Below are 27,602 nucleotides of genomic sequence, written 5' to 3'. Positions count from 1 at the left end.
TAATGAAATACAGTCGCTGCATGGGCTGCCTTAAAAGGCACAAGCATTTTTAAAATTTGACTTGCAACAAGTGCAGCATTCAAATAAGATGCTGCTGTAAAGCCAAGGAAATCCTGTTCTTGGCACAGGTTGCACTTTAGTCCCTACCACAATCAATAAACCGATTTGATCTACCCCACTGAAGCATATCAGGTACTGATAGAGATATAGTTTGGATTTGGTTTTGGTTTTGTTTTGGTAAAAATGACAAATACATTGTTAGTAGACGTAGATGTGTAATGTTGGACTGCTGAACACACTAGGTTTCTGAACTTTTTGCCATTACAGAAGGGTTTAAAAATGGTCTAACATGGTGTCCTGAAATGTTAAGCCAACAGCATGAATTAAAAGAAGTTGAATTTACAATGATTTAAAACAAAGAAAAGCCACAAAGGTTGTGTAGCTAAAAGGTCCTTTATAAATATGATTCAATTTAAACTACCTGCACTGTTAGTGTCATTAAAGCAGAAGCAGGAGCGGGTTGATGTAGTCCAGGAGTCTATGCTCAGGAGTTACATGAAAGGCTTAGCTCCCTTAAGTGGCTTTTCAGAGTGGATGGAGCTGCATGAAACACACTGTTCTCTGACATTGACTCCTACCCTGTGAGGAGAGCTGATTATCACTCACAGTATCAGAGTGTGAGCTCACGTATCTCACTCATGTGCTCTCACTGTTTTTGTTCTGTCTCTTTCCTGGTTATATTAAGGCCCTTGAATTCCCTCAGCACGAGTCTGTGCAGCCTTAACTAACCTTCTGTGTTTCTATAAGTGCTCTTAAAGAGCAATTCTGGATTTGTTTTTTTTTTTTCAATCCCATTGACGTGATTGCAGGTTTTGCCTCAGGCACCATCATTATCACAATTTTGTATAAATTTGAATACGTATTTCTTTCTTTCGATTAAATATAACAGTAAGCAATACAGGAAGTTAACAAAACTACCAGTCCTTAATTGACTAACCTGCAGCTCTGATCCTGCTCCTAAATGTTATGCATTTTGGTAGATTTACCTCTTCCCAGACATGTTGGTTGAAGATACAACATTTACAAGTATAAGGTAAACAGCAAGCTTCGTATTTATCTATTAAACACCAATATTATCACCCAAAAATTAGTTTTGCTATAAGATGTTATCTTGCTACCTTGATAAAATTTCCAGACTTTGGATTTTATCACTGCAGTGTCATCTGACAACCTCTCCATTCAAGTAACTTGACAACGTTTGCGCAGCGAATTCAGCTGTGCTTACATGTCCAATGATCTCTGACAAAGAAAGTTAGAGGAGGAGAGCAGAGTTGGTGTCTTGGACATTTTCACAGTAAGCCCACAGTGTTGCATGCATGTATACTGAGACAAAGATGTGGGTCAACCGTCACTCTGAACTGCGTATTTAACCATGCAGACTGACTGCTCATAAACACTTTACATGTCCCTAATTTAAGAAATAATAAATGCTCCTTTAAGTCTACACTATCAGAGGGATGAAAGTTAACAAAACCAATAAAGTTGCGGTCCAGACAGTCTGCAACTTAAAGCTTTATAAAAGCGGGGTAGCTTTAGATTCATGTGCTAACTTTAAATATTGTTTCAATTAGCAAACAGGCAATTGCTCTCAGCTTCCCTCTGTGTGTTTGCAAATTACTTTAATTGCTTTAGAGAATACTGTGCAGGTGTGAATGTTTTTTTTTTTATCCCCCTTTAGATTTAAAAAAGCAGCGTATTTAACTGCCTGCCATCAGAATGGAAATCTAGGTTATTAGTCTCTAATCGTGTGTTTCTCAATTGATGTCATTTCCTACACATTTATTCCCCTGTGTTACTGTGCACATGTCAGCTACTGTCATCTTTAGGTCATATTTAGAATGAGACTGGTTCCTCCTTTGGGATTTAATGACAGCAACATTTAAAAAACTCATAACAGTGGCTTGTGGTCTGGCAGTCTGTGTGAAGGTGAGTGATGCTTCTCCCATTTACAATCCTGCTGTCACTGCAGATGGACAGATGGATCATGGGCAAGGCTAACACACCAGATGAATTACTTATTAAATAAATGACTCATTCTATGAGTAACATTCACCAGATTCCCCATGAGCCAGTTGTCACATATGTTTCAGGTTTGTAACATCTTACCTGTAAATGACTGGTGATCAGATGCCCCACAGTGATCAGATGCAGAAGCCTGGGAAAACAAACCTGCCATGTGATCTCACGATGCCATGAATCGCACACAGAGGAGCTAATAATAGCGGCAGTATTTCGCAACCTGTTACACCTTAGAGAAACAAGGGTCAGACGTTTCTTTTTTTAAAGGCGTGCACCACAGCAGCTGCAGCCGGTGATGTCATAAACCACTGTTGCACAGGAGGAAGTAGTTATCCTCGGATGGCTTTCGTTGCCCCTACACCGAGCCTTCCTTTCACTTCCTTTTTTCTGTTGGCCATGAAAGCAGCAGCAATGTGTTCTCTCAAAGCTTTCTGAAAAGCTGAAAGCATGATGGAGTGTTACGCTCAGGATGCAGCTGGCTTGCAGCCCAGCCACCTTTAGATGCCCATGTTGTGTGTCACCACACATCTGACATCTTTGGGACAGCTCTCCTTGAAAACAGCATTTCTTGAGAATAATAATTGTTGATTTTCCGCATCTTTTTTTTCTCTTTAAAATGTCTGTAAACAGCACATGCACATTTCTGCTCTGTTTATTCACCACTACCGGATCATCATGACCAGAGCTGAATAATGTGATGTTCAAACGAATGCAAAGACATAGTAGAAAAACACAGATGTCTGGAATTAAATGTAAATAAAATAATACAGCTAAAACTGAAACAAACATGGGCCAAACATATTTCCAAGCACCACAGCTGCAGGATATAACAGGGTAGCTTTGCATCAGATGAGCCACCAGACTTTGGTTTCTGCTTGATTTTCTTGTGCACCGAGCTGCATGAAAATGTCAAATCTGTCTGTAAGTGTTTGTGGTTGTAAGAAAGCAGCATCTAATGGGGGTCTCACCACTGATGCAGATCTCCCCTCCTTGCAGCTGGCTTCAAGACTGACTCACAGAAGACATAACCGCATAAATACAATTTTCTCTGCAGACAGATGCAAGATTAAGCATTGTGTTGTTACTTTAAACCGTCAGAAACGGGGGAAACAGCTAAGACTTCCTCCAAGCAGTCTGCTTCCTCCCAATGCAGTGAAATGGTTTTGCTTTACATTGTCTATGAGATTCAAAGAGTGTTTGTTAGATAATTTATGCATGTTAAATGTTTAACAAAAGTGTGTATTATGTGCTGTGATTGCACAGGCTCTGCTGTACATAATATTCCTGGTAACAAAACTTAATTATCAGAACTTAATATAACTGCAAATTGCATCATAATCTGTAAATGTCTAAATACAACTAATGATATTATACCAAAAAAAGGATGCACATTATATGAAGCTACCAATTGTGTTCACTTGCTGTTAGTATTTGTATTACCACTGATTCTTCTTCACACATTGCCAGCAGGGTCATATGAGAAGAGTTCTGACATCCAAATCTGTGGCTGTGTTTTCTCAACAGACATGCTCAGCTAACTACACCTTCATCCCGTACATGGTTACGCCCCACAACAAGGTGTATTGTTGTGAGGGCAGCCTGATGAAGGGCCTGACGGAGCTCATGCAGCCCAGCTTTGAGATGCTGCTGGGGCCCATCTGCATGCCCCTGCTGGACCGCTTCATCCAACTGCTCAAAGTGTCACAGGCCAACTCCCAGTGAGTATGCTGTGTGAACTGAAGCAAATGCTTGAATGTTGTATGTGTGTGTGTTCTCTTTTCATCAGTTTTCATGCTGTATATCTTTTGTTTTGATCATATTGCAAAGATGCTGTAGAGTTTCTTGCTTATGCAACTACCATTGAGAGACAACATATATGAAGCAGTAAGCAGCCCTTACATCACATTAAGTTGGGATATTAAGCAATACAAACATCCTATTTTTTACTTCTGTGCAGAGGATGAGAGAAGTAACTATAGGCGTGTTTCTGTGCATTCTAAACAGAGATGCATGCGCAGCTGAAACATAAGCAGTGCTTATGTGAGATTATTAGGCAAGCTCCTAAGCAGAGCTGACAAGGCACTAAACCGCACCCACCACCCAAAAGATGGATGGAAATCTTTCAACAATCCAAGGTTATAAATCCCTTTGCTAAGAGCAGAAGAAGACTAACAATCCAGGCCATTAAAAGGATGGATTACTGTTCAGATAGTCCCAAACGTAGTGAAAGTCTCAGCAGCACCCACTTTGTGTCGTAAAATGCAAAACTCTGATCCCGTGTTGCAAGGTTTTCTCTTCCACTTGCAGAGAACATAAATCTACTGAATGTATCTTTAGATGAAATTAACTGTGCTTCACAGTGAGGTATGTATTGAGCCATGCACGTGCTCACATTAACATATCTAAAATCCAGTCGTTTGGGATGATGTCATATTTTTTTAAAAGATTTGTTAATGTGATTAATTAGGTGCAAGGCCCAGTCTCCTCTGTTCTCATGGTAATTTGTAAACCTTATCATCAGTTCTGTGAGGATAATGGCAATGATGATTATAATGATTATTGTGGTAATTATCATCATCATCTTTATTTATATGGCACTTATATAAAAGTTATATTACAAAGTGATTCACAAAACAATACATTTACATCAAATCGGAATTAAGGTCGCGAGCAAATACAACAACAAGAGAATAATAAAAGAAATTGAAGAGAACAAATAGATAAATTGGAAGAAAAAACAATAAAATCAAACAAAATCAGGCAAGTTGCCATTGAAATGCCAGATGAAGTTCACAGGGAGAGTAATTAGCTATGAATTTATAGGTTCCTAGCTAAAACTTTTTGAGGAAACACTAATGGTAAAGTAATGGTTTGAGTAAGAGGAAGCCAATGAGAAAACTATTTAAAGCATTTCCTACCAACGCAAAGTTCCTCTTCAAGTAATCAAACATGTTACAAATTATAGGGCCATTCTGTATGTGTGAATGGTCCAAAAGTTTTCATTTCACTGTATATCTTTGAGCAAATTATAAACGGAAACGATATTCAAAAGGTTGGTTTATGTTTTTATGCAAACCAAGGGGAGATCTGGCTGATTGATAAGGCAGATTTCAGATGAAGAAGAGGCCATTGTGTTCAATTCAATTCAGTTTTATTTATATAGCGCCAAATCACCACAAATGTCATCTAAAGGCACTTCAATGATACAGTCCAATTCAAGCCAACTAGAGTCCAATTTATTGTAATCATTATCCAATCAAAATTAGTCCAATTCATACATACAGAGCCAATTATTTCCTAGCTAAGGAAACCAACAGATTGCACCGAAACTTCTCTTCGGTCCAATCTCCCGTCCTGAGCGTGCAGGCGACTGTGGAGAGGAACGACTCCCTTTCAACAGGAAGAAACCTCCAGCAGAACCAGACTCAGGAAGTCGGCCATCTGCCTCGACCAGCTGGGGTTTGAGAGGACAGAAAAGAGGGGACACCATACACCATTCACACCATTGTGACTTCTTGATAAGAGAAAAGTTGAGCTTGTAGTGCTGGTTAAAGCAGCACTGCTATTATTTTCATTTTAAAAGGCCTTTGGTTTACAGTCCCACTCTTTTTAATTGCACTATCTGTAATTATCTATGTGCGAGTCCCACACCTTTGACATGCGTGGAGATCTACATTTTGAAAAGAGATATTTGTTACAGCTGCTGGGACTTTGTGTGACGCTTTCCTGCCAACAGGCAATACTGCAGTCAGTCAGTTCAAGCTCAACTCCAGGAATAGCGTCTCAGGTTGTTCACACAGACTTTGTCTCCTGGAGACCAACATGCACCGAGTTTTCAGCCATTACTGTATCTGACTGAAATGCATTAAGTATAGTGTGTGAAGGACATGACCCGCATCTGTAACGACTACTTAAAGTAAATTAACGAGAATATTTCACAAATTAATTTAAAGTTTTAATAATGTTTATATATGTTAATAATATTGAGTTTACTGTTTGGGCTGCCCTGCAATGAGTGAGGTGAGATGTTTTAAATGATCCACACATATGGATGTTTAGTTTGTAACTAATTGAGTTTCAGTTTCAGTTTGCTAACACACATTAGTCATTTATTTGTGGAATACCCACACATGTATGTGTGTTTGCTTTGCAGTTATTCCTAACGTATGTTTTCCCCTCTCATGGCTAATCATACTTGATTAGCAGGAGGGATGCTCTATTCTGCTCTAGATATTACTGAAGTTACGTATGTGGCTAACTTGCTTGTTTAATGTTTTATCTTACTGCTTTGCATCCTGATAGGTAGCCCAAATAAGCTTTAAAAGCCTCTTGATTGTTGTTAATTACCTTGAAAAACCTAAAAGGTTTCAGATGGTTTCTACTTGTCAAAGGAATTTAGTTTGTTTGGGTTTTTTTGTTAGTTTTCCTGGTTAGATAAAATGAAAAATGTATCTTTATCAAATGATGAGGAATGAGAGGAATATTTGCACAATTTAAATGCTAATAAAACAGACTTCTATCATTCACTCCATCCTTCCATCTCCCTTTCTTTCTTAATCTATCTAATCTAACTAATCTATCACAAAGCATTCTAAGATGTCTCATAAACTCTTCATGTACTGTGTTTGACAATCTGAAAAGTAATTTGTGACTAAATTGAGTTAAAAGTGCAGTATTAAAAATGTTGATAATATTTCAAATATATGCTCATGAAACTCATTTAAAAGGAAATTAGCTCTGATCTCACTGGAGAGTGATCTGAAGTTATGTAAAACTAATTATGTTGAAATTTCTCCTCCAGGAAATCTTAAGCTTTGTGAAATAATTAGTCAGGCGTTAATAACGTTTTGCTCAGATGGTGTTTATCGTGAAAAAAAACATTGTGGCACAGATCATCAACTTCTTGTCAGAGGAAGCTCTATCATGGCATAATACAGCTGAGTTAGATTTAACATGTATTGCTATGCAATATACTCTTAAGCAGTTTATCTCTGCATGTTATAACTGCATGTTTTTTCCATTTCAGTCAGTATTTCCGTGAGACGATTCTGAATGAGATCCGCAAAGCTCGGGAGCTTTACACCGGCACGGAGCTGGCTGCCGAGCTGAGCCGAATCCAGCAGCGTCTGGACAACGTGGAGTGCCTTTCAGTCGATGTCGTCATCAACCTGCTTCTGACGTACAGGGACATCCAGGTACAGCTGTGCAGACGTGCTGTACGTCAACAGAAGCCCTTTCCTGACATGGCTTACAGAACACTGTTTCACGCTGTTGCTTCATCGGTCTGTTAAAGCAACAGCGTTCAGTCAAATAAGCATTGGTCTCTTTTTCGGTTGTGTGACGAATCTCTCGTACAGACGGTCACATTTATTCCATTAAAGATGCTGTATTCTCAAAAGGAAAAAGCCATTTCAGACCTATTTTAGAGAGCTTGAACCAAATCCATTGATCCACTTTTGAAATCTTTTACCACCTTTTAGTCTTCATTTTGTGGTGGCACTCACTGTCCATATCGTCCCACTTACCAAAGGCATCGCATAGCCTCATGAATCATTAATTCGAACAGCAAGCATTGAGGATGTCCTGAATTATTCAACATCCTGTGGGTATTGTGACTATATGCAAGCATAGGAACAAAAGTATGATGAAGAGGTCACTCAGTTATTGAAGTGCTTTTGGTGTTAAGCAGACAGTTGAGTCTCAAACCGACATCAGAAGCTCTCCAATCCAGCCTCAGAACATTTCAGAACCTGATGAGATTTAGCGCATGTTTAGGAGTCAGAAACACGCCAGTCCCTCGTTGCTTACACTAACAACAATAAGGCTGACGGTGAAGCAGGAGCTCATCGGCTTGTTCTTTACATACCTCGTAGGATTATGAATCCGTCGTGAAGCTGGTCGAGACACTGGAGAAGCTGCCAACTTTTGACCCCATGGCTCATCCACATGTGAAGTTCCACTACGCCTTTGCACTGAATCGGTAAGATAGTGAGCACGCATGACACAGTGATGCACCATGTGACACATGGCCACCTACCAGCCCGCCCCCGCCCACCATGCAGGCATACTGACTCAGATGCACAAATATGTAACGTGACAAATGAAAAACTTTAGTCTCTTAGAAAGTTTGCTTGGAGGTTTGTTACACCGTAAATAATGCACGTAAATGATATGATGACTTCTGTCTCTTTTAGATACTACTTTTTCCTAATTTACATGTGTGAATTTATTCATCCACACCAAAATGAAACAAGTTGCTTTATAGTATTCAATTTGTTTCAGCTCTGTCATTTATGTCCCACGTCTGCATTCGTAAGCCTGAGAGATGAGTTGCTATGTACTAATACAAATTAAATTTTATTGAGTTTAATTGATTGAATAGGTAGCTAAATCTGTACTCAGGTGACATGTTAAACCATAGCAGCAATCCTTCTTGTTTTTTTAATGTTGTTTTGCCAGATTTTAACTTTCTTGAAACTGGCTTGACTAGAAAATTGAATTTTAAAATGACAGATTACAAGCCAATTTTGAGGAGAAGGACACCTTGTTTTCCTTTTAAGTGCCTGTCATTTAAAAGCAATTACACACAAGGTTTCCTGATATACAAAATAATGAGCTCTTTCTTCGTCTCTTATTGTGTTTCCATGTATCAGGATGGTACATGCGTAATGTTTTATATCATTTTGGCAGAAGTGAAAACGAGTATTTTTATGTTATAATTGTAAAGTTGTCCAGTTAGGAGTTTTCAGTCTTTCAACAAGACCTTTTTTCTTTTAAAATGTCTGCAAATTCTAATTTGTAACTGTTCAGCTCAGGAACAAGACAGATGTACAACACAAGAGGTTTTGGCTGGCTGTTTTCACCAGCTGCTTTTGTGTAAACTTCCTGCGGTTTCCATACTGCAACTGCCTCAATCAGCAATAAAGCATGCTGCTCTTTAAATTAGCAGCAACTGGAAAATGGTTTTGCCAAGATGTATGTGTTTTTGTAGTTGCTGTCTGGCCCATTCCCACGATATTATTCTCTGTTTGCGATCTCAAGGTAGCATGCTGACACATTTTGTTCAACAAATTCATACAATAAGGGTTAATGACAGAAAACTCTCTAAACTGAAGAACAAAGCAACGTGAGCAGAGACACAGCTGCTGGAGTTCTAGTGTGCCAGTTTACCTCAACAAAGCAGGATGACTCATTTTACCTACAATAGCTGTTAGACAACAGGAGGCGTGTGGTTTAGCTTGTCTATGCTGAGGAGAAACAAATCGTTTTGTGTGACCGAAGATAAATCGTACATCAGTTGGAAAGTAGTTTGATCTCTGGCATGAGTGGAAAGTGTTAAAAATGTTGCAATCAAAATGTATAAACATCTAAATACAAGTCATTTAATCATCATGCAGTATTACCCATTCCAGAATAATATTTGAATACATTTGAATATAATTATGGAATTATTGGTTTGCGCATCGGAAGTTGTATTTTGGATTTTTTATTAATATTTGAGAAATGTAGTGAAGCATAAAGTACTGTACTGGGATTAATGTAAAGCTGAATATAGATATGGAATAATAATGCTTTTTTATAGTATTTCATTAGTGTAAATATCTCACTATACAACAATTTGAGCTTCTTTTATTACAGTGCATAAATTTGGTTGTAGACTAATCGTAAAACTGACTTTTTTTCCCTTAATTCATCCACAATTTTCCACAAAAAGAAGAAAACCTGGCCTTTGTTGAAATTTGATTGAAATATCCTGTTTTTGGTGCCAAATTATTTAGAACATGACTTAGTTTGGCAGAAATTGCAGCCTCAAACCTTCTTGGAAATGATCCAACAAGCTGGGCAGACTTTCCTTTTGCAGTTTTTCCCATTCTTAGTGTCAGAAATGTTCAAGCTCATCCAGGTTGGTTGTGGAGTGTTTGTGCACAGCCATTTTCTCCAGAAACATGGTTCAGGTCTGCTTTCAGACCACAGAGTTTCCTGAGTTTCCTTTGTGCTATGCTTCAAGTAGAAAGTGAAAGGTTTCCTTTCAGAATTGCTCTATATGTCTTTGCATTTGTTCTTACTTAATCCTCACTCCATCTCTGGTCCTGTCACAGAAATACATCCCTACAGTCTGATGCTCCCATCACCATGTTTGACTTTAGAGATGGTATTAATGAGCTGATCCTTGATGCTTAGTTTCAGTCACATAGAAATATATATATATATATCTCAGATCATGAGAAGCTATATTCTCTGATCTGAGAACAATTCTCATGTCCAATAACTGCATTTAGCTGAGCCGTTGGTACCAGACATCATGGCTTGGTTTATGTGCCATCAAATGTGAGACCTTATATAGACAAGTGTTCCTATCCTGCTTATATCCAGTGAACTGAAATGAGTAAAGATGGGCTCCTGCCAAGATGTGGAAAGATCAGTGACAGATAAGATGCACCGGAGCTCAACCGGAGCTCATGAGCTTATCAAAGGCATCAATAAAAGATAAAAGATCTTAATACATATTTCCTTACAGCATTCCAACTACTCAAATTTTAATAACAACAGCAGGGACAACCAGATAGTGATCTTTCACCTTTATATTTTGCATGAGTTTTGTATCTGTGTGTGACTCAACTGGCAAAGTGAATACACATCCACTTTATTTTCTCTTACATTTAACCAGTGAAGTTACAGTTTCAGAGCTCCATTATAAAATGAATGTTTTATCAGATGATGCATAATAGGATTGAATTAAAAAGCTTTCTATTTAAGAGTGCAGCTAAATTAATTATTTCCTTGAAGTGATGTTGTATAAATCAATACCTTGGCTGTTTTACAGAGCTCTGACTCAGTAGGATTCAGCCCACAGTCAGCCCTGATATTAACACTATCTACCTTTAATAAGAGCTTAATCACTGATCTGAAGTAGGTGCTCTGCGTTAGAATAATCAGCTGGGTAAAAATGGCCTCAGCTTCAGGCACATTGGTGTTAAACAATGAGCGGGAGCCTGTTGCTTAGGACTCGTTGGTGAATGCCTGACAGGAGCGAGGAAAGAATGTCCACTATGCAAATATGCATCAGCTCACCGGAAAGAAGAAAGCAGGAAATGGAGAGCTGCATGAGGATCCTGCAGCCCTGTGTGCTGTTCCCTCTGGACGGTCTCCATGGTAATACCTGCCAGCTTCTGAGCTGTATTAACCTTTGCGCCCCAAAAAGCAGCTATGTCAGGTTTATCAGGATTTTCTTGGTAGTCTTTTTCAAAACAATAGTTCTGCAATAAGTCGTTCAAAGTAAATGGAAAAATACGTTCTATAGTCTCTCCTTGCTCTTGAACACTGCGACTAAGTGTTTTCTAATAAAGTATTTGTCTATTCTATTCTATTCTATTTCTAATCTGACCACCGTATTGGAAAGACCATCATTCAGTGGGTCTACATGATGAGATTAATTCGATTATAGCTATAGTTGGGTTATGCTCCTTATTTGAGCAAGGGTAATTATCCTTGGATATATGGCGGTGAATGAATCGAATCAGAGGCACAAAGCGTGTCATACTCCGATACGATAGGTGGCGCTGTACCCATTTCAACTATTACTAATAGAGCCACTTCCTGTTGACCGCTTCACCACCAACAACAACAACAACAAACTCAGGTATTCGAGAAAATGGTGAACGAAGAGCAAGATGAAGCTACGTCCCTCTACATTTCGTTTGTGTTCACGACCCTGGGAAAAATCTCGAGCATGTGCAGAACGCAAAGTCTAATTCACCACGTGCTTCGCCGTCTACAGGTTAATCCGATCCAATTTCTTGCCTGATTAAGGTTTCTACATGAACTTAATAACTCAGTCTTATTGTAATTTAGCCAATAATCCGATCCTTTCAGTGCCATGTAACCCCACTGATTGTTTGCACCTAACAGAAGTTTTAGAAATCTTTGATAATTCCATGGTTAATGGTGACTTCTGAGCAGAGAAACTATTTTCAAGATTGAGAAAATGGTTTAAAGCAAAGTAATGATTTCCAAAACGTCGCAGAAAACCACCGAACTTTAAGGTCAGATTTATTGCTGGCTGTTGTATTGGACTTGGTCTGGTTCAACCGATAAACTGACAACTGAGCTTATGGATAAGCACAAGTTTGAATCAGGTCATTGATTTATATTAAAGACTTGTTGGAAGTAAGTTTATTGGGTCCTTCCGTAGATTCTGTTTTATTGTCCATATTAAATTGTCCATACTTTGCACCCATTTTAACAGTGAACAGGAGATACAAAGCCTCTCAGTGACGGAGATCTATGCAGTTTAAATAGTTAATCTTTCAAGATGTTGCAGCTCATTTTATAGTACAAGAGTCCTTCTTGTCTCATTGTTATTTTCTAATGGGTTACTCATTATAGAGACTCTAATCATTATTTCCTCACTGTGAGTTCTATCAGACCCTGTAGCACCTTAATGATGCCTGCAGTGGAGCCTCACATTGTTAAAGAAAAAAAGCAGTAATTCTTTTCATGAACGTAATAGTCTCTGCAATATAAATTTGGTTCATAATGGAGTTGTCTCTTTGTGGTATTGTGCATGCATCACGTACACATAAACTTATTTCAATTAGGTCTTTTTATCACCATCATCTTATCTGACTCATCTGCAGATTTGTTTAACTCGTGACTCCTCAGAATTATACTAAAATGATTAATTATGTTCTGTAAATAGGATTTTTACCGTCAATATGCACGTCAATTGTTATACGAAATGCTCGGCAAATACGTTATCACCTGTAGTGACTTTTTTCTTGTTTTAAGAATGTGTAGAATTCAGATATCATTCTTAAATGGCAACATGTGATATCATGTCAGTCAGTGTTTGCTGAGTCTGAGGGTTGCAAGTTTGAAAACTACATTTCTTAGCAGACCACTGCGCTCGCTGCCTTCATCCCCACATGAGCCTTGTAGTTGAATTCACTGCCGCTTATTGTAGCATTATTGGTATCTTTCCATTGGTTCCATATGGTTTCTTGTCCATTGTTGGTAAAACATTGTTATATTACTTTTTAACTCACTAAGACTGCATATGGCATATATAATTACATGCTGCACTTTTTATTACAACTACATGAGCATCTCCCTTCAAAACCCCAGAATAAGCTAAACATTTCATTTTTACAGGCTCAGTATGAATACAAACATTTGCCTCTAAAAGAGGTTTAAGGTTCCTTGGAGATTAAGACGATGTGTGATAATCACTAATACCCATAAAATGTTTACATGCCTGGATCTTTGCTCAAAGCTCATATGTCTCGGTGAGTTTTATTCCTTTCTGACATGCTGCTGTTTGTTTTTGTGTGTGAGTGTAGGAGGAACCTGCCGGGTGACAGACAGAAAGCCCTGGACATAATGCTGCCCCTGGTGGAGGGGGAGCAGCAGGTAGCATCGGACATCTACTGCCTGGTGGGACGGATCTATAAGGACATGTTCCTGGAGTCTCACTTCACTGACAAACAGAGCAGAGACAGCAGCACACTTTGGTGAGAGCGCCTGGGAGGATGTCAGTGCGTGTGTGTGTTACATTTCTCCTCAGTTGGCCTTCCAGACACTGAGTCACGAAAAATATTGTTGGAAAAAATGCTTCGAAAGACGAGATGAATAATAGACATGGTGACTCACTGGATCGTGGCACCACAGTACCAAGAGATAGCCAAAAATCGTTACCTTAATACAAAATTCTATAATAGCGATTGTCATAAATGCAAACTATTTGTTGATAAAGAGAATTCCAATGAATAGATGGATGAAAACAGACTGTCTGTTCTGACAACCCTCTGTAGACTGCAGAATTTATCTCATCTTCTTGGAGAAGTTCGGTTTTTTTTTAACCTGGAACTTATTTCTGGCATAAAATACGTTCATCTACTCACCGATAACAGTTTGGTGAAAGTCGACGTCTTCCACGTATATCCATCGGCCCATGCCCCTTTATATGGATATATGCGGATCTAAATAGCATCCGAAGGATGCTTATTTGGGGGATCTGTGGCCCCAGCTCAATATGGCTGTAATTGTTTTTTCCATCTTGAAGTGTCTTTGAAAGCCGGGGGAGCCCTGTGAGGCCATCTGTTATCTCAGAGGTGCGAGAGATTTGCTGTGACGCATTTCTTGGAAGAACGGTGTTTATTGAACTCATAATTTTCTTCTCCTCTCAGGTTTAAAAAGGGGTTTGAGTCAGAGCCAACACTACATTCTGGTATCAACTATGCTGTTCTGTTGCTGGCAGCTGGACACCAGTTTGACACATCTTTTGAACTTCGCAAAGTGGGTGAGTAGACGAACTTGTGGGTTATTGAACTCTAATCCGTCACTGAAAGTTCTTCACGATCATCATCATCCAGAACAAGAATTTCTTCATTTTTTTTTTTTTTAAACAGAGATAGAACTAGACTGTTGGCATCCATATAGGGAAATCTTCAGTGGTGAAAGTTAATCAATGTGTATATTTTTTGAAGGACGTATAAGATAAAATGAACATATAATGGAACACCCACTGTGCTTGAGGGCATACATTTGGGTGTCTGAGGTCACTACCAGATAAAAACACAACCCTGGCATTTTGTTTTGGTTCCTATTTAAAATGTGTCATTCAGTGAGCTGTTCAGATTTAAAGGGAAACAATTGTCACTGTGGCCTCCTTCCTCTGTATCTCCACCTTACTTCATCTACAGAAAATGCTGTTTCACTCTACCTAGGAAGTGGGAAGTTCAATCTTTTTGTTTTGTTATTGAGATCAAATCTTATCATTAGTTATTTAATTGATTTAATTTAAGAATGAATTGGCTAATAATTCTCTACCAGTACTTTGTTTAATAAATTATATCCTGACAAGGAAGTCTGACTTCTGAAAGGTGTTCTTTGATTTTTAACCAACTGGGAGTTTCTGGGTAATTCTGATTCTGAAAACACTGGTGAATTATTGCCCATTCTGGCACCAGTTCCTAATCTGAAGAATAGAGCAACATTGATGTGTGACAGAGGAATTTCAATGTTTTCGGTGGTGTTATTAACTGGCCAGCATCCGCCACCTTCTGTGGTGCATGTTTTAATAACTTGAGCTAGTTTGACATGTGATTTGTACCTGAAAGAGGGTTTGGTATCCTACCAGCTGTCTGTGGTCCAACTGCACATGAGGTTAATGTAAGTATTTGAGAATAAAACTGCTAATCAAGTATTCTTATATCAGTTTGGTGTGTGGCCTGAGCTCTAAGGCTATTTATTATCTGCTGTCATAACATAATAATGTGCTCCAAAGGTTACTAAGTACTACAGATCTCAAAAAAGGCACAGCCTGAGGAAGAGTGGGGCGGAGTGGAGTCCACCACGCCCTGAAATGATTCCCTTGAATAGAGGTGTAAATTAATGGAAGAAAAAGGAGCTGTTCTTGTGTCTCTTAGTGTTAGTTTGATCAAAGCACAGACATTTCTCAGGAAATTGTGTCAGCCTGTAAAACAATGGCATAATATGTCTCCTTAAATGAATAATACTTCCCTCGGGTCTAAAGCGTGTCTTGGCATAAATTATTTTTTGGGGGGGAAATGGCAGCCTCTCTAACTTCTGTTTTCCCAAGAAATGTTTAAATATGCAGAACTAAACAGCACACCTTTATTCATTTTATGGGAGCGTGAGACAGCTCTTGCCTTATTCTTCCTGTTGTAACTACAGTGTTTTGGTGTTTAACTATAAGCAAACATAAATACAATCCAAACTGCTGTGAGGCTTTGTTAAAAAATGATTTTATAGGGCATCTAGATTATAAAATGTCATCAAATTAATGTAACTCACTGATGAATATAACCATTTGATAACTTTTAAATGAAGCAATTTGGAGAAGACAAACAGAAAACGCTGCCAAGCAAAGGAATCTTTCTATAGTCCAGTGATTTTAATTGAAAGAATGTGCAAATCTTTATTTTTAAACAGTAACAAGCTTTAATGCTTTAATGAGTCACTGTTTCCCCTGCTGGGATTTTATGTCTTCCATATCTTGTAATAGAAAGCTAAATACTTTAGTATCAGACTCTGGAATAAGAATAGACTCTCTCACTATCCATCGCCCTAAGTTTTTAAAGACAATTTATTGGTCTGTTTGTACAAATCCTGCTTTGCATTACATCATATAAGGTGTACATCATCCAGTTTATCAAGCTGCTGTTAGTGAAAAGCTACATATGATCTGAATGACTGGTGAATATTGTGGAGCACCTAATAGCAAATGTGTAAATGGGCAACAGTTTGCTGCCATGTTCTGCTGTAAAAAGTTATCTCTACTAACAACAGCTGTTGATGACAGATTGTATGGCTAAAACTAATTAATTTTGCCTCTATATTAGTCTTCAACAATTCAGGATGGGAAATATCTGCCTTTATAGGTGCTAAATGTTCACCAGATAGTACCTGCGTCTATCTGCCTCCTGGTGCTGAGCAGGTGCAGTATCATAGATTGGGTTGTTAGAGCTTTTGTGGCTGAAAGCAGCTGCCTGCAGCTTCCTAAATTAATCCCACCCTCCATCCCTCTATATACAGCTCACTACTACACTTGTCCATATGGCCCTCCCTGTCTTGCCAAATGGCAGAATTCTGCTGCAGACTTTGCAAAACATATACGTGACGCTTACCTCAGCGGTTCCCCTTACAGCAAATCACAAAGCTAGATCACTTTGTTGCAAGTCAAGTATGGGAATATTTGTTTAGCTCCTTCTTGCTGCAGTATTTGCTCAGCTATGGCCAGACTATCCTACAGGCCAAACAAAAGAGATCTTTTTCCAGTTGTAAAAAAACACTTTCTGTTTTTGTTTTCTAGGAGTTAAGCTGAGCAGCCTGCTGGGTAAGAAAGGCAGCCTGGACAAACTTCAGAGTTACTGGGACGTGGGCTTCTTCCTGGGAGCCAGCATACTGGCCTGTGACAACACCAGGGTCATCCAGGCTTCTGAGAAACTCTTCAAGCTCAAAGCCCCAATCTGGTGAGAGCACAGATGAGATGTTCTCAGATTAGCGTGCTGAAAAACACATTTTAGTCCAGCTTGGTCTCCACTGCTCTAAGCTGTGTCATTGTGATCTGAAGTGTGCTCTGTTGTAATTGCATACATTGAGTGAGCACTTGTATTTCACATCGAGAAGGGAAAAAATCCCATGGGACTGTGGTTGCTCACTTTAACAGCACCTCTCTGATACATGGACTGGAAGCAATTTATTCTGCACAACAGGAGTCATGAGTAGGAACTGATTACTATTTATTTTCTGTCCATTACAATGGTTTGGATGTTGAATTATGTACGTATTTAAGCATCTTTTGTCACCTAAACTGAGCTGTAAATTTGAGTGTATTTAACTGGATGATGCTAACAATAGGAAATGTAAAAAAAAACAATTGTTTGTAATGTGAATCGTCTTTAATTCTGCTCATGGGTTTAAATTTGTGGTAATATAGACATTTGCCGTATGACTTTATTTTTTTTTTGTTTTTGTGATTGTTTCCAGGTATCTGCGCTTGCTGGTGGAAACCATCTTGATCTACCAGCACTTCAAAAAGCCCAGCATGGAGCCGCCGGCCCCAAAACAAGAGCTGGTAGACTTTTGGATGGACTTCTTAGTGGAGGCGACCAAAAAAGACGTCTCCTCCGTTCGTTTTCCTGTAAGTGACATTTGAGCCCCAAATCTTTATGTGGAAACAAAAGAAAACTGTTGCTGATTCATTAAGTGTTTGAAATACATTAATTACTTCTGCAGGTGTTGATATTGGAGCCTACTAAGGTGTACCAGCCTTCATATTTGTCCATAAACAAAGACGTGGATGACAACACTGTGTCTATCTGGCATGTTGCTCCTGATGACAAGGTGGGCGTATGTCTACAGTAACATCTCAATATTTACCTTTTTTTTCAGCATCTTTCTTTTGATATATTTACTTTTCAGATTCCTCCCATAGAGTTCCTCACTGCTTTCTGTATTCTGCATGTAGACAGATAATGTTCCCCATGCAGATGTTTTAGCATGAACTGCTTTGAGTCAACCGGTTGTGTTTTTTTTTTTATCTGAAAGGGAAGGTAAACGGGTGACGGGATGAGACGTTGTTTCGTAGAAATATAATAAGATCTTAGCCACACGAGATGCTTATCTGTGGTTTGCTTGCAGGTGAATAAATCGCACATTAGCACTTTAAAAAATAGTTTTGTGATGGTTTTTGTTGTTATCTTGACTATCACAGTATCTGATTTTAACTACACAATTACTGGCCAAAAGCATTCATTGTAACAATTTTATTGCAATATGGATAGAAACCTTAAAAATATACATTGCTATCAGACTAATTCATCATTTTGGCACTTGAATTACACTCACTCATATAAGTCACATCAACTCTATTTATATAGCACATTTTACAGCAGAAGTTAATCCAAAATGCCTCTTTTTGAGGGCACTGAAATAGATCAAATCTGATATAGATAAGAGCCAATTTGAGCAGCTTAAGAATTTAAAGATATTAGATTAAAATTGTGAAACAGTAGGTTAAAACAGAAACATCAATTAAATAATTCAAGCCAATATAAAAGATGATACGTAATGATTAATGTTCTATGGAAGGAATTATAAAAGTTGAACAAAATTCAATTATGTTCAATCATGTTTTGATTTTATTAGCCGGGATCAAATCATGATATCAAATGTGTATTTTCAACACTTTGTCTACTATATCTAATTCTTTTATATAAAAAAAAGTTGTGATAATACACTAAACTCCCTTTAATACATTTTTTTCCTCTGTCGTATTATTGATTATCTTGTTGCATATCACTGTTTACCTACACAAGATGTGAGTAAAGAGGCTCCTCAACTTAAATTGATCCTTATGAAGATGCTAAACAAACTCCAAGGACTTAACGTGTTCCTTTATTTCTTGGGCTATAACCAATTAAATGAAGCCTCTGATGAGGTGTAATTACTGAAGTCACCACATTTTGGATAATGCTCCCAAGGCAATAATGCTGTGATGCTTCAATCAGCCTTCCAAGCCTTCAAACCTCTCCCAGAAACCGTGAATGACGTAATTTGTTTTGATCTCCTGCAGAACAAGGGGATACATGAGTGGAACTTCAGTGCCACATCTGTTCGAGGTGTCAGGTAAGTGTCTGCTACTTTTATTTTAAGGATAGTTCATTTCTCAGGCCTCTTAGTCTGAGTCATGCCTCAATTCTCTAATTTTTTATAGTGTTTTCAAGATGTGCCAAAAGCCCTTTGATGAGTTTCTGTCAGAACTTGTTGTGTTTATCTCCATCAGTGCTCCTGGTACGTTCTCTGCAACATGCTTAATGAAGGATCTATATTAGTCTTAACACTTCAGTATATTTAGATGAACTCATTTTAAGCTCAGGTCCATTTAGGATTAAAAGAATTATAGCTTTATTAATTTTTTAGTGTCATTTTCACAACTTTTTGCATATAGTTTGATTCATTGAGCATGGAAAGAGATAATGGAAGCATTAGTTATTATCATAACTTTTGTTTGAATTACTATTCTTGTGCATGTCACATGGGTAATAATTCATTTATAGAGGAACAGAAAACAACAACAGTCTCTAATTTTGGGAATTTATTGTTCACATTATAAGACTTGGGGGGCCCTTCTAGTTTCCTGTTGTGACCATGATTTTGCCTATCCATCACCAGACTCTTGGGAGTCACTGAGCTCTAGGCAAGCAGTCGCATTTCACTAAATGTCAGACTAGTGCACAACACAACCCCAGAGTCCCGGTATCACAGCATTATCCCTGTCCCATGTTCTGCTGTCTTCTTTTTACTGCAAGCGTCTACATGCCAGTCTATTTCAAAAGAGACAGAATTATATTTGAGCAGGCTGGGGAACACTGCACCAGATACTGATCAGGTTCAGATGCACACGAAGGAACTTCAGTGTTCAGAAATCCAAATAGATCAAGTTTATTTGAGTGTGATTTTTTTCTAAGGCATAGAAATATTCCAGGACAATATAAATAGATCTCCAGCTCGCTGTATATACTTTATGCAAGAAGTTACAGTAAGGGTGAACGTCTTTTATATGCACATGTGTCTAAGCTTGCACACTTTTAAACAGCATATCAGAACACACAGCTTTCAAATGATGTCCTTCCTGTTACCATCACAGTGCAGCATGGACAGCGTTCATGATGTTTTGCTCTGCGCTTATTTTTCCACGGTCCTCAAAGGAATTCAGTGTCAGATCGGAGAGAAGTGCAGGGCTGTGCTCGCATGTTGCTAGGGAACGACTCATTCTCTGTGCCCACTCAGCCTGCAGACAGTCAGCAGGACACAATGGCAGCTCTGCAAGCTACAATACGACCACACATACAGGCAGCCGGGCTCAGCAGATTTGGCTTTCTCTCGCTAATAAAATGGACAAGTGCTCATCTTGCTGGATAAAAGTTGAAATTGACCATCTTTTGTGCAGCAGTTCTGCATTGTTTAATGTTAGAAAAACTTGAGTCTTACTACACACTGTGTTCATAGCTCTGTATACAGTATATATCAGCAAGTAGTAATAAATAATATATCCCAGCTGTATATGTTTTCTGCATTTTGAGATGTATTTTTAGAATTAATTTAACTGTGGACTTTTTCTTCCCCAGCATCTCCAAGTTTGATGAGCGCAGTGCCTTTCTCTACGTCCTTCACAATGCAGAAGATTTCCAGATCTATTTCTGCACAGAGATGCACTGTAAAAGGTTGGTCTGTTTCTTTACACTCCCAGCCACAGCCGGCTGAAATAATAAACCCTCTCTGAATGTGATTACACTTGCTCAGCAGCCATCTCCTACCACATTAAAACAAACATATCCAAACTTAATAGTCAGCAATAAAAAGTTAGATTTAAAATCTGAGGACATTTGTCAAATGTATTTACTTAAAGGGATTGAAAAGTGTCGTGGGGGGGTTTCTTACGAGGTTATATTAAACATATCAGCAACAAAAAAGATCTGAAAACCTGCAGCTGTGTGTGAGAAGGAAAATGTCTGAATCAGTTTCCTTAGATACAAGATTTGTGCAAACTTTACAAGAATTGTAATAAAAGTGCCTAAAGATATATGATAATGGTTTCTTTGCCAAGTTGTCTGTTATGAGCGAACACACCACCGGTTCATTTCTCCAGCAAAGTGCCTTTTTTGTCCTTGAATGATTTGAAAACGAGTGAAAAAGATACCAGGGTTCAAAAAAAAACTTTGAAAGATCTTCAGAAAGCCCCAGAGAGCTATTTCTCAAGACCGCTTACACTTAATTACGAGAATATTTAGCTGCTTGGAAGCACGATATAAAGAAATGGGTGGATCGAGACTTTCGCACAGAACTGCACATGAAATAAAAACCTTCATCTGTGCAATCAACCATGATGTTCTTTAAAGAACAAGATTTCTTGAGCACAGTCTTTGTATCATGTCCCACCACCCGTTTGCTCTTCACAGGTGCCTCTCCAGTGGTAACAATGTGTCACTCTCAGGTTATGTTGTACAGGTGTGAAGAGGCAGCTACAGACTTTATTCTCTGTCCGGAGTTCATGTGTGAAAATGGCTGGAGTGAGTGCATCTTTCCTCTGGTTTTGTCCATCCTTTTAACGGTTCAAGCACTCTTGTCAGCTCTGTACACTGGTGGGAAAATTCTCCCTTTTCCACCATCACGAGCACACCTTGTTTCATTTTGGCACCATCATGTTCTTTGCCGGCTGCTCTTTGAAGCAGTGCTTTCAGACTTGCGACTCTCACATCTGAGGCCTCCAGTGCCATTATGTGGAGTGTGAGAGTCAGTGAGTCATGCCTGCTGTTGCTATTATGCTGCTCTCATTTTGTCAGCAGTGACATTGGGAAAAGATGGGTAAGAAGAGGCTAAATGGAAGGAAGAAAGGAACTGATAAAAGGTGGTAGAAAAACAAGAGACCCATAGTTATTGTGCTTGTTCATGGATATAGCATGACTGGCATTTGTGCAAAAGACCACTTGTTTCGCTGACGACTTGCAGGCATGCAGTGTGTGACAGCATGATGAGACGTGCTAATTCACATCTTGTGTGCTGTGCAAGTAGTAAAGGTCACTGTATATATGTATGTAATGTGTGGGAGGTGTTCGTGTAAACATACTGTGACCCCCTTTTTAATTTGAGGCAGTTGTTGTTGAGCGGGGAAGGAATTTAAGCCCCTTGTTACAGCCATGAATTGTATCCTTTTTTACCAAATATGGATGCAGTCAAAAGCCGTTTTCACACACGAACACTGGAGATGTTCAGAAGAATATTCAAACAATTTGAAATCCAGGCTTTTTCCACATTTGCTGTTCACACAAGCACATGACAGCAGGAGGTTTTCAGCTGCAGATGTGCTCTCCCAGCTATAAATGCAAGGGAGGTGTGGGGGGTGGCAGTCTGGAGCAGGCAGGAGGCCGTATGTGATGCAGAAATTACACTATGTTTGCTTTACAACATGTTGAGAATAGCAGATGAGGCTCCTTATTGCGTTTATATGAGTACTGTATGTTTGCGTACATATCCACAATAGCGGTGAAAGCAGCATATAGGTCAGCAGAAAGGACAAACACACATGCAGAATATTTGCTGACACATTCACACATTGTCTTACCCACTGATGTTCTGGGGGTTTGGCAGGCTGGGTAGAAAATCTCTGCCAGAGGTTCAGTTTGAATATTCCAGACATCTTTGTTCTCACATGCCTCTGCTCTGGAACATCTCTGGAATATTTCAGGACTCTTGTGCCTGTGTGAACGTTCTCTAACTACAACCTAAATGTGCTAAGAGCTGAGAGTTACTTTAACTTTTTGTTTTGTTCCAAATCGAATGTGCTGAAACCTTTAAATGAATCTGAATACATTCCTCTGAATCAGAAACTGTTAGCCTCTATATAAATTTATTTTTATCAAAATAGAGGTTTTATTATGCTATAAAACATTACAATTATTCTGCTAGTGACGATCAACTACTTTTATTATTATAATTTCAATGGTTATTTGTTTCTATTTCACATGTAAATTGTCAGTTTTGAAAGTTAGACTACATATTGAAGTAACAATATACTGTATATTTTAACCTCATAAATCATGCTATAAATGATTGTATTTTGTGCATGTATTTGGACTATAACTCTACTTTTCTTTGGCAGATTCTGTGATTTGGTCAACAGTATAACAGAGGAAGCCTGGAAAGGTCCAGAGGAAGGAGATTGTGACACAGATGCCTTAGAGGTGAGATGATTAAAGACTCACATACCTGTTCATACCTGCATTTACAAATGGCTAAAAAAGGTTTTTGTTTGTTTCAGTAAAGATTCCATCGAGCTTTTCAAATTCAGTTCACGACGGTTAACATTATAACGACTAGATCTAAACTCGGCTTCAAACAGTCAGGCATGAACAGAAACCTGCTGGGATAAGACCTGGATTTTTCTTGTGGGCTTTGTATGTTTTGACAGTACAGAACGGACACCTGCTGTCACACTCACCTGAGAGAGAAGAAAAGCTAATTACGAAAAATGCTGGCGCACCCTTTTTGACTCAGCATGGCACAGATCAAATAACTAACAGGTTTCTCTCAGCGAGATTTTTGTGTGTGTGCAGCTCAAATCAGGCTGAACTGAAGGACATCTAGTCTCCAGCTTCCTCTGTCTCAGTACAACTGGGTCTTACCCTGTCTGTACAAATGTATTACATGTTTCACAAAGGAAGTTTTAATCTGTCTGGCCTCACTTATTGAGGTTTTGTCAGGGTCAAGGTGTCAGTGTAACCTGTTCAAAGTGAAATAGGTTTGAGGAAAACATATTGTGTGTTGTTGATTGAAACACTATTCAGTTTTTTCTGGTTTAAAAAGACGAGCTGATTTGTTTTACTGTAAATGTGCAACTACGAAACTGTAATGGAGTCACTAACAAGAGAACATTAATCCTGCAAAGAGCTGTAAAATGCAAATGGTAAAGTACAAAAACACACAAACGTATGTTAAATCTTTCCAGATTTACTTCAATACTGATTTGAAGGTGTAAAAAACAATTAACTAAGACATCTCTTGCTTTATAGAGAGACAAGTTTTGGTAGGGGAAAGCACATGTGTTGTACAGTAATACAAAACTCATTTCTATCTATTGATATATGTCCAAAAGAAGTATGTTTGGATATGATATGTCACTTGGCAGCTATTTGACTATTTGTCATAAAACTGTAAAGTTGCTTCTGCAGAATGTTGCTAATAGGAAACTCGGTGAGAAGATTGCAAAAGTTGGTGTGGGTTGAGGGTTAAAAAAAGCAGCATCCAAGACATGTAAACAGTCTCAGTTCAACCTGAAACAGTCATGTTGGGGGGGTTTAATCACGAGTTCCTATGCTGCACGCTGCACCAAGAAGGGCTTTAAGTGTGAAGGTGAAAAAGAGATCAGCTGCAGTCTTACTGGAATAATATATTATGGACAGAGGAGATCAAGGTGTGACCCTTTGGGAATGCAGTGTTTTGGTTCGTTTACCAGTGCAAAAGAGCTTTAGAGCTTGTAAATGAGTGTGAGAGTGGCAGAAAGTACCAGAAAACCTCCAAAAGGCTTGTAAATGCTACAAGAAACATTAAGGAGATGTCTTTGTGTCGAAAGATTCAACAGCTAAATTATAAAGTGCGTCAATAGATGTGTCCAGAGTGCATTTTGCCTTTGTATAATTCATGATTATGCAAGATTCTGTGCTACTAGGATTATCAAAACATTCAGGTTTTACAAAATTGGCTCATTTTCATTTATTCTGAAGATATTCTGTGTAATTCTGATCAGGCCTGTGGGCAGCCAGTCACACCTGGTTGCTTTTGATTTTTTTGTTAGATTATATGAGATTATAGCGTTTACATTGGTGATTCTAGAGAATGCGGTTACAGTCGATCTATAGTCAAATACTATAGCTTGTGATAGTGCGCACTGCAGATCAGTTTTAAACCACTGTGTGTATGCTTCTCTTCCTCCACAGTATGACTACGAGTACGATGAGCATGGAGAGAGGGTGATTCTGGGAAAGGGCACATTTGGGGTGGTGTACGCGGGCCGAGACCTCAGCAACCAGGTCCGACTGGCCATCAAAGAAATACCAGAGCGAGACAGCAGGTCAGAAAAAGGATCACAGTGTTTTATTTATTACAAATTTCTCTAAATAATGTCTTTTTTTTTGCAGAAGATGAACCTTAATTTCTTTCAGGACCCTCTGACCTTTTCTGTAGTGTCAACATCGGAGCAAAATGTCATATTTACTTACAAAATGTCTAATAATATAAAGGGCAGACTGTTGTAAATGATCTCAGTATATTCATTTTAAAAGGGGTATAAAATGCTGATTTGAAGCCACCCTCAGGACATATTTGACATTTTTAGCAGTTCTTACTTAACTATGTATTGCGCTGTGCAAAGACTGAATTGCAAACTGAATGTTAACAAGTGTCTGAGCTGTTAATGCCTGATCTCATTCAGGCCTGCTGAAACATGCTGTTTTTCTCCAACTGAGAATGAAAAACACAGGTTATCTGTGTCCCGAGTGGTTTCCGCTCACTGGTCTCCTGTTGAGTGACTGGTTAGTGGAGATGTGTGAGAGCGAATCCCCCGCCCACCCTCTGCCTTCTATCCCCATCACCGTCTCTGCTCGAAAGACTCGTCTCCTCATAGTTCCACCTACTCATCTCAGACTGCAAGACTCTTCTCCCAGACGAGATGATTCCACTGCCACACTTTGCTCCACTAATCACATCAGAAAGTCAGCAGGGCGCTCGACTGCGAGGAATGTGGAGAATTCTGTGTGAATAATTTATTAGTGGAGTGAATTCTCAAGACAGAGACCGGGTGTGATTCTTTCCGGGAGCTGGACGTGAAGGGAAATTGCTGGCAGACATTTTTTTTAACCTACAGGGACCTTTTGTTCTGCTCAGATTTCAGGAGTCAGCCTCTGTTCAGACTCCCTTTAGTTGTTTTTTGGTGCCTGGATCTATCTTGTCTACTCTTGTCTACTCTTGTCACGATAAGGAAAAGGCAGTGATGTGACATCTCTGCAGACGTGCCTGCTGTACTGAAGAGTACACACCAAGAGTCTGTTTCTAATATGACGATTATTTATTTCTGCACCAGAACCAAAACGCTCCACCGCCTAATTTTCAGTTTAGTCACCCACGCTTCCTAAATGTAAACCCTTTCCTTTTCTATCATACTGAGCTGAATATCTTTGGGTTTTGGCCTGAACAAAATGAGACACTTTGGGACTTCCTCTCAGGCTCAGGCAACTTGTACCAGGCGGGCTTTTTTTTACCATTTGCTAACATTTTGTAAACTAAATGGCCAATCAGTTAATAAAGGAAGGACTTTGTTTGCTTGCTATTCTGCAGAAGAGCAATGACAAGCATTAAGTTTAGTGTTCTACCACAAGTGTCAGAGGAGGAAATCTAATTTAATTTGATTTCATTTGGCAGCATGTATTCAGAGAGAAGTTAAGCCCCTTGAGATTCTAGAAAGGAATCATTATTAGTTGCTCTATAGAAAACTTAAAGTCCTCCTCCAATAATCAAGTTTTAACCTTGTTCAACATGTTCATTAGATGTTTTTATGTGTTGCCAGACATGTTATGCGCAAAATCTGGCAACAGAGCTGTGGCTCAGGATTTCTGCTTTGAATCTGGAGAGCACCACCTACAGTCATACAATGCAAAGGTTTTACGGAGAACATTGGAGACGACTAGCTGAGTAGGATTACACATCTAATTTGCATGCTCTGTGAGGAACCAATGAGATTAGAAATTACTCAAGCTACAGGAGAAGTTAGCACATGTTGGTAAAGAAGATAAAAGATACAAAGAGGTGTGTTTTGGTGTCCTGATGCCTTTTGCTCATGCAGTAAAAATGGCAGGCTCCCCTGTAAGCCTTTGTGTAATACTCAAAGAAATTTAACCAAGAGAGTGGATTCCCTTTATTTGGAGACACTGATGTGTCCAATCCAAAATAACAGAGCCATGCAGTCTTTAGCTTTTTTAAATTTAGCTCTAAAAAAAATGAGCGACCTTGGTTGATTCATGCAAGTTTTAATAATTTAACTTCGTCTTTGTGACATTCACACTGGTTCTAATATGTACAGCTGTATTACCGCGTATAAGACCAAATGTTGGGGCAGGCAATGTCATGTAATGGTTAGGGGCATATTTAAATATTCATAGATCCCCCTGCAATGAATGAGGAGAAAGATAAGTTATATCTCAGCCAGTTTTAGACCATGAGAGTTTTCTATTTCATGGCAAATACTCCAAAATACATGATTTTAAGAAACAGATGAGTTTCTGGACAATTGATAAATGTGACTTTTAAGTTCCCAACTTCAAAACCTCATGAAAGTGCAATAAATAACTGTAACATTTTGCATTTGAAGGTATGATTATGAAAGGAATAAAAAAGAAAATATGATAGTAAGTGCATAACCTTATTCAGTGTAATTATACCCATCACAG

At 38.7% G+C, this 27,602-nt stretch overlaps 1 protein-coding gene across 1 annotated transcript in view; it reads left to right on the top strand.

Annotated features, from left to right (window-relative positions):
* Positions 1 to 27,602, top strand: part of map3k5 (mitogen-activated protein kinase kinase kinase 5) — a 66,043-nt gene that overhangs the window by 21,624 nt on the left and 16,817 nt on the right. The window contains exons 4-15 of the mRNA XM_075458644.1: positions 3,604 to 3,797; positions 7,106 to 7,274; positions 7,953 to 8,059; positions 13,419 to 13,589; positions 14,265 to 14,377; positions 16,913 to 17,072; positions 17,590 to 17,743; positions 17,839 to 17,946; positions 19,178 to 19,230; positions 20,733 to 20,828; positions 23,264 to 23,345; positions 25,098 to 25,231. Of these exons, the coding sequence (XP_075314759.1) occupies positions 3,604 to 3,797; positions 7,106 to 7,274; positions 7,953 to 8,059; positions 13,419 to 13,589; positions 14,265 to 14,377; positions 16,913 to 17,072; positions 17,590 to 17,743; positions 17,839 to 17,946; positions 19,178 to 19,230; positions 20,733 to 20,828; positions 23,264 to 23,345; positions 25,098 to 25,231 (1,541 nt within the window). The remainder of the gene's footprint in view (positions 1 to 3,603; positions 3,798 to 7,105; positions 7,275 to 7,952; positions 8,060 to 13,418; positions 13,590 to 14,264; positions 14,378 to 16,912; positions 17,073 to 17,589; positions 17,744 to 17,838; positions 17,947 to 19,177; positions 19,231 to 20,732; positions 20,829 to 23,263; positions 23,346 to 25,097; positions 25,232 to 27,602) is intronic.

The sequence above is a fragment of the Odontesthes bonariensis genome, chromosome 24, assembly GCF_027942865.1.
Source record: "Odontesthes bonariensis isolate fOdoBon6 chromosome 24, fOdoBon6.hap1, whole genome shotgun sequence".
Classification (NCBI taxonomy): domain Eukaryota; kingdom Metazoa; phylum Chordata; class Actinopteri; order Atheriniformes; family Atherinopsidae; genus Odontesthes; species Odontesthes bonariensis.
Note: the sequence above shows the minus strand (reverse complement) of the source record. Positions and strands in the feature narration are given on the sequence as shown.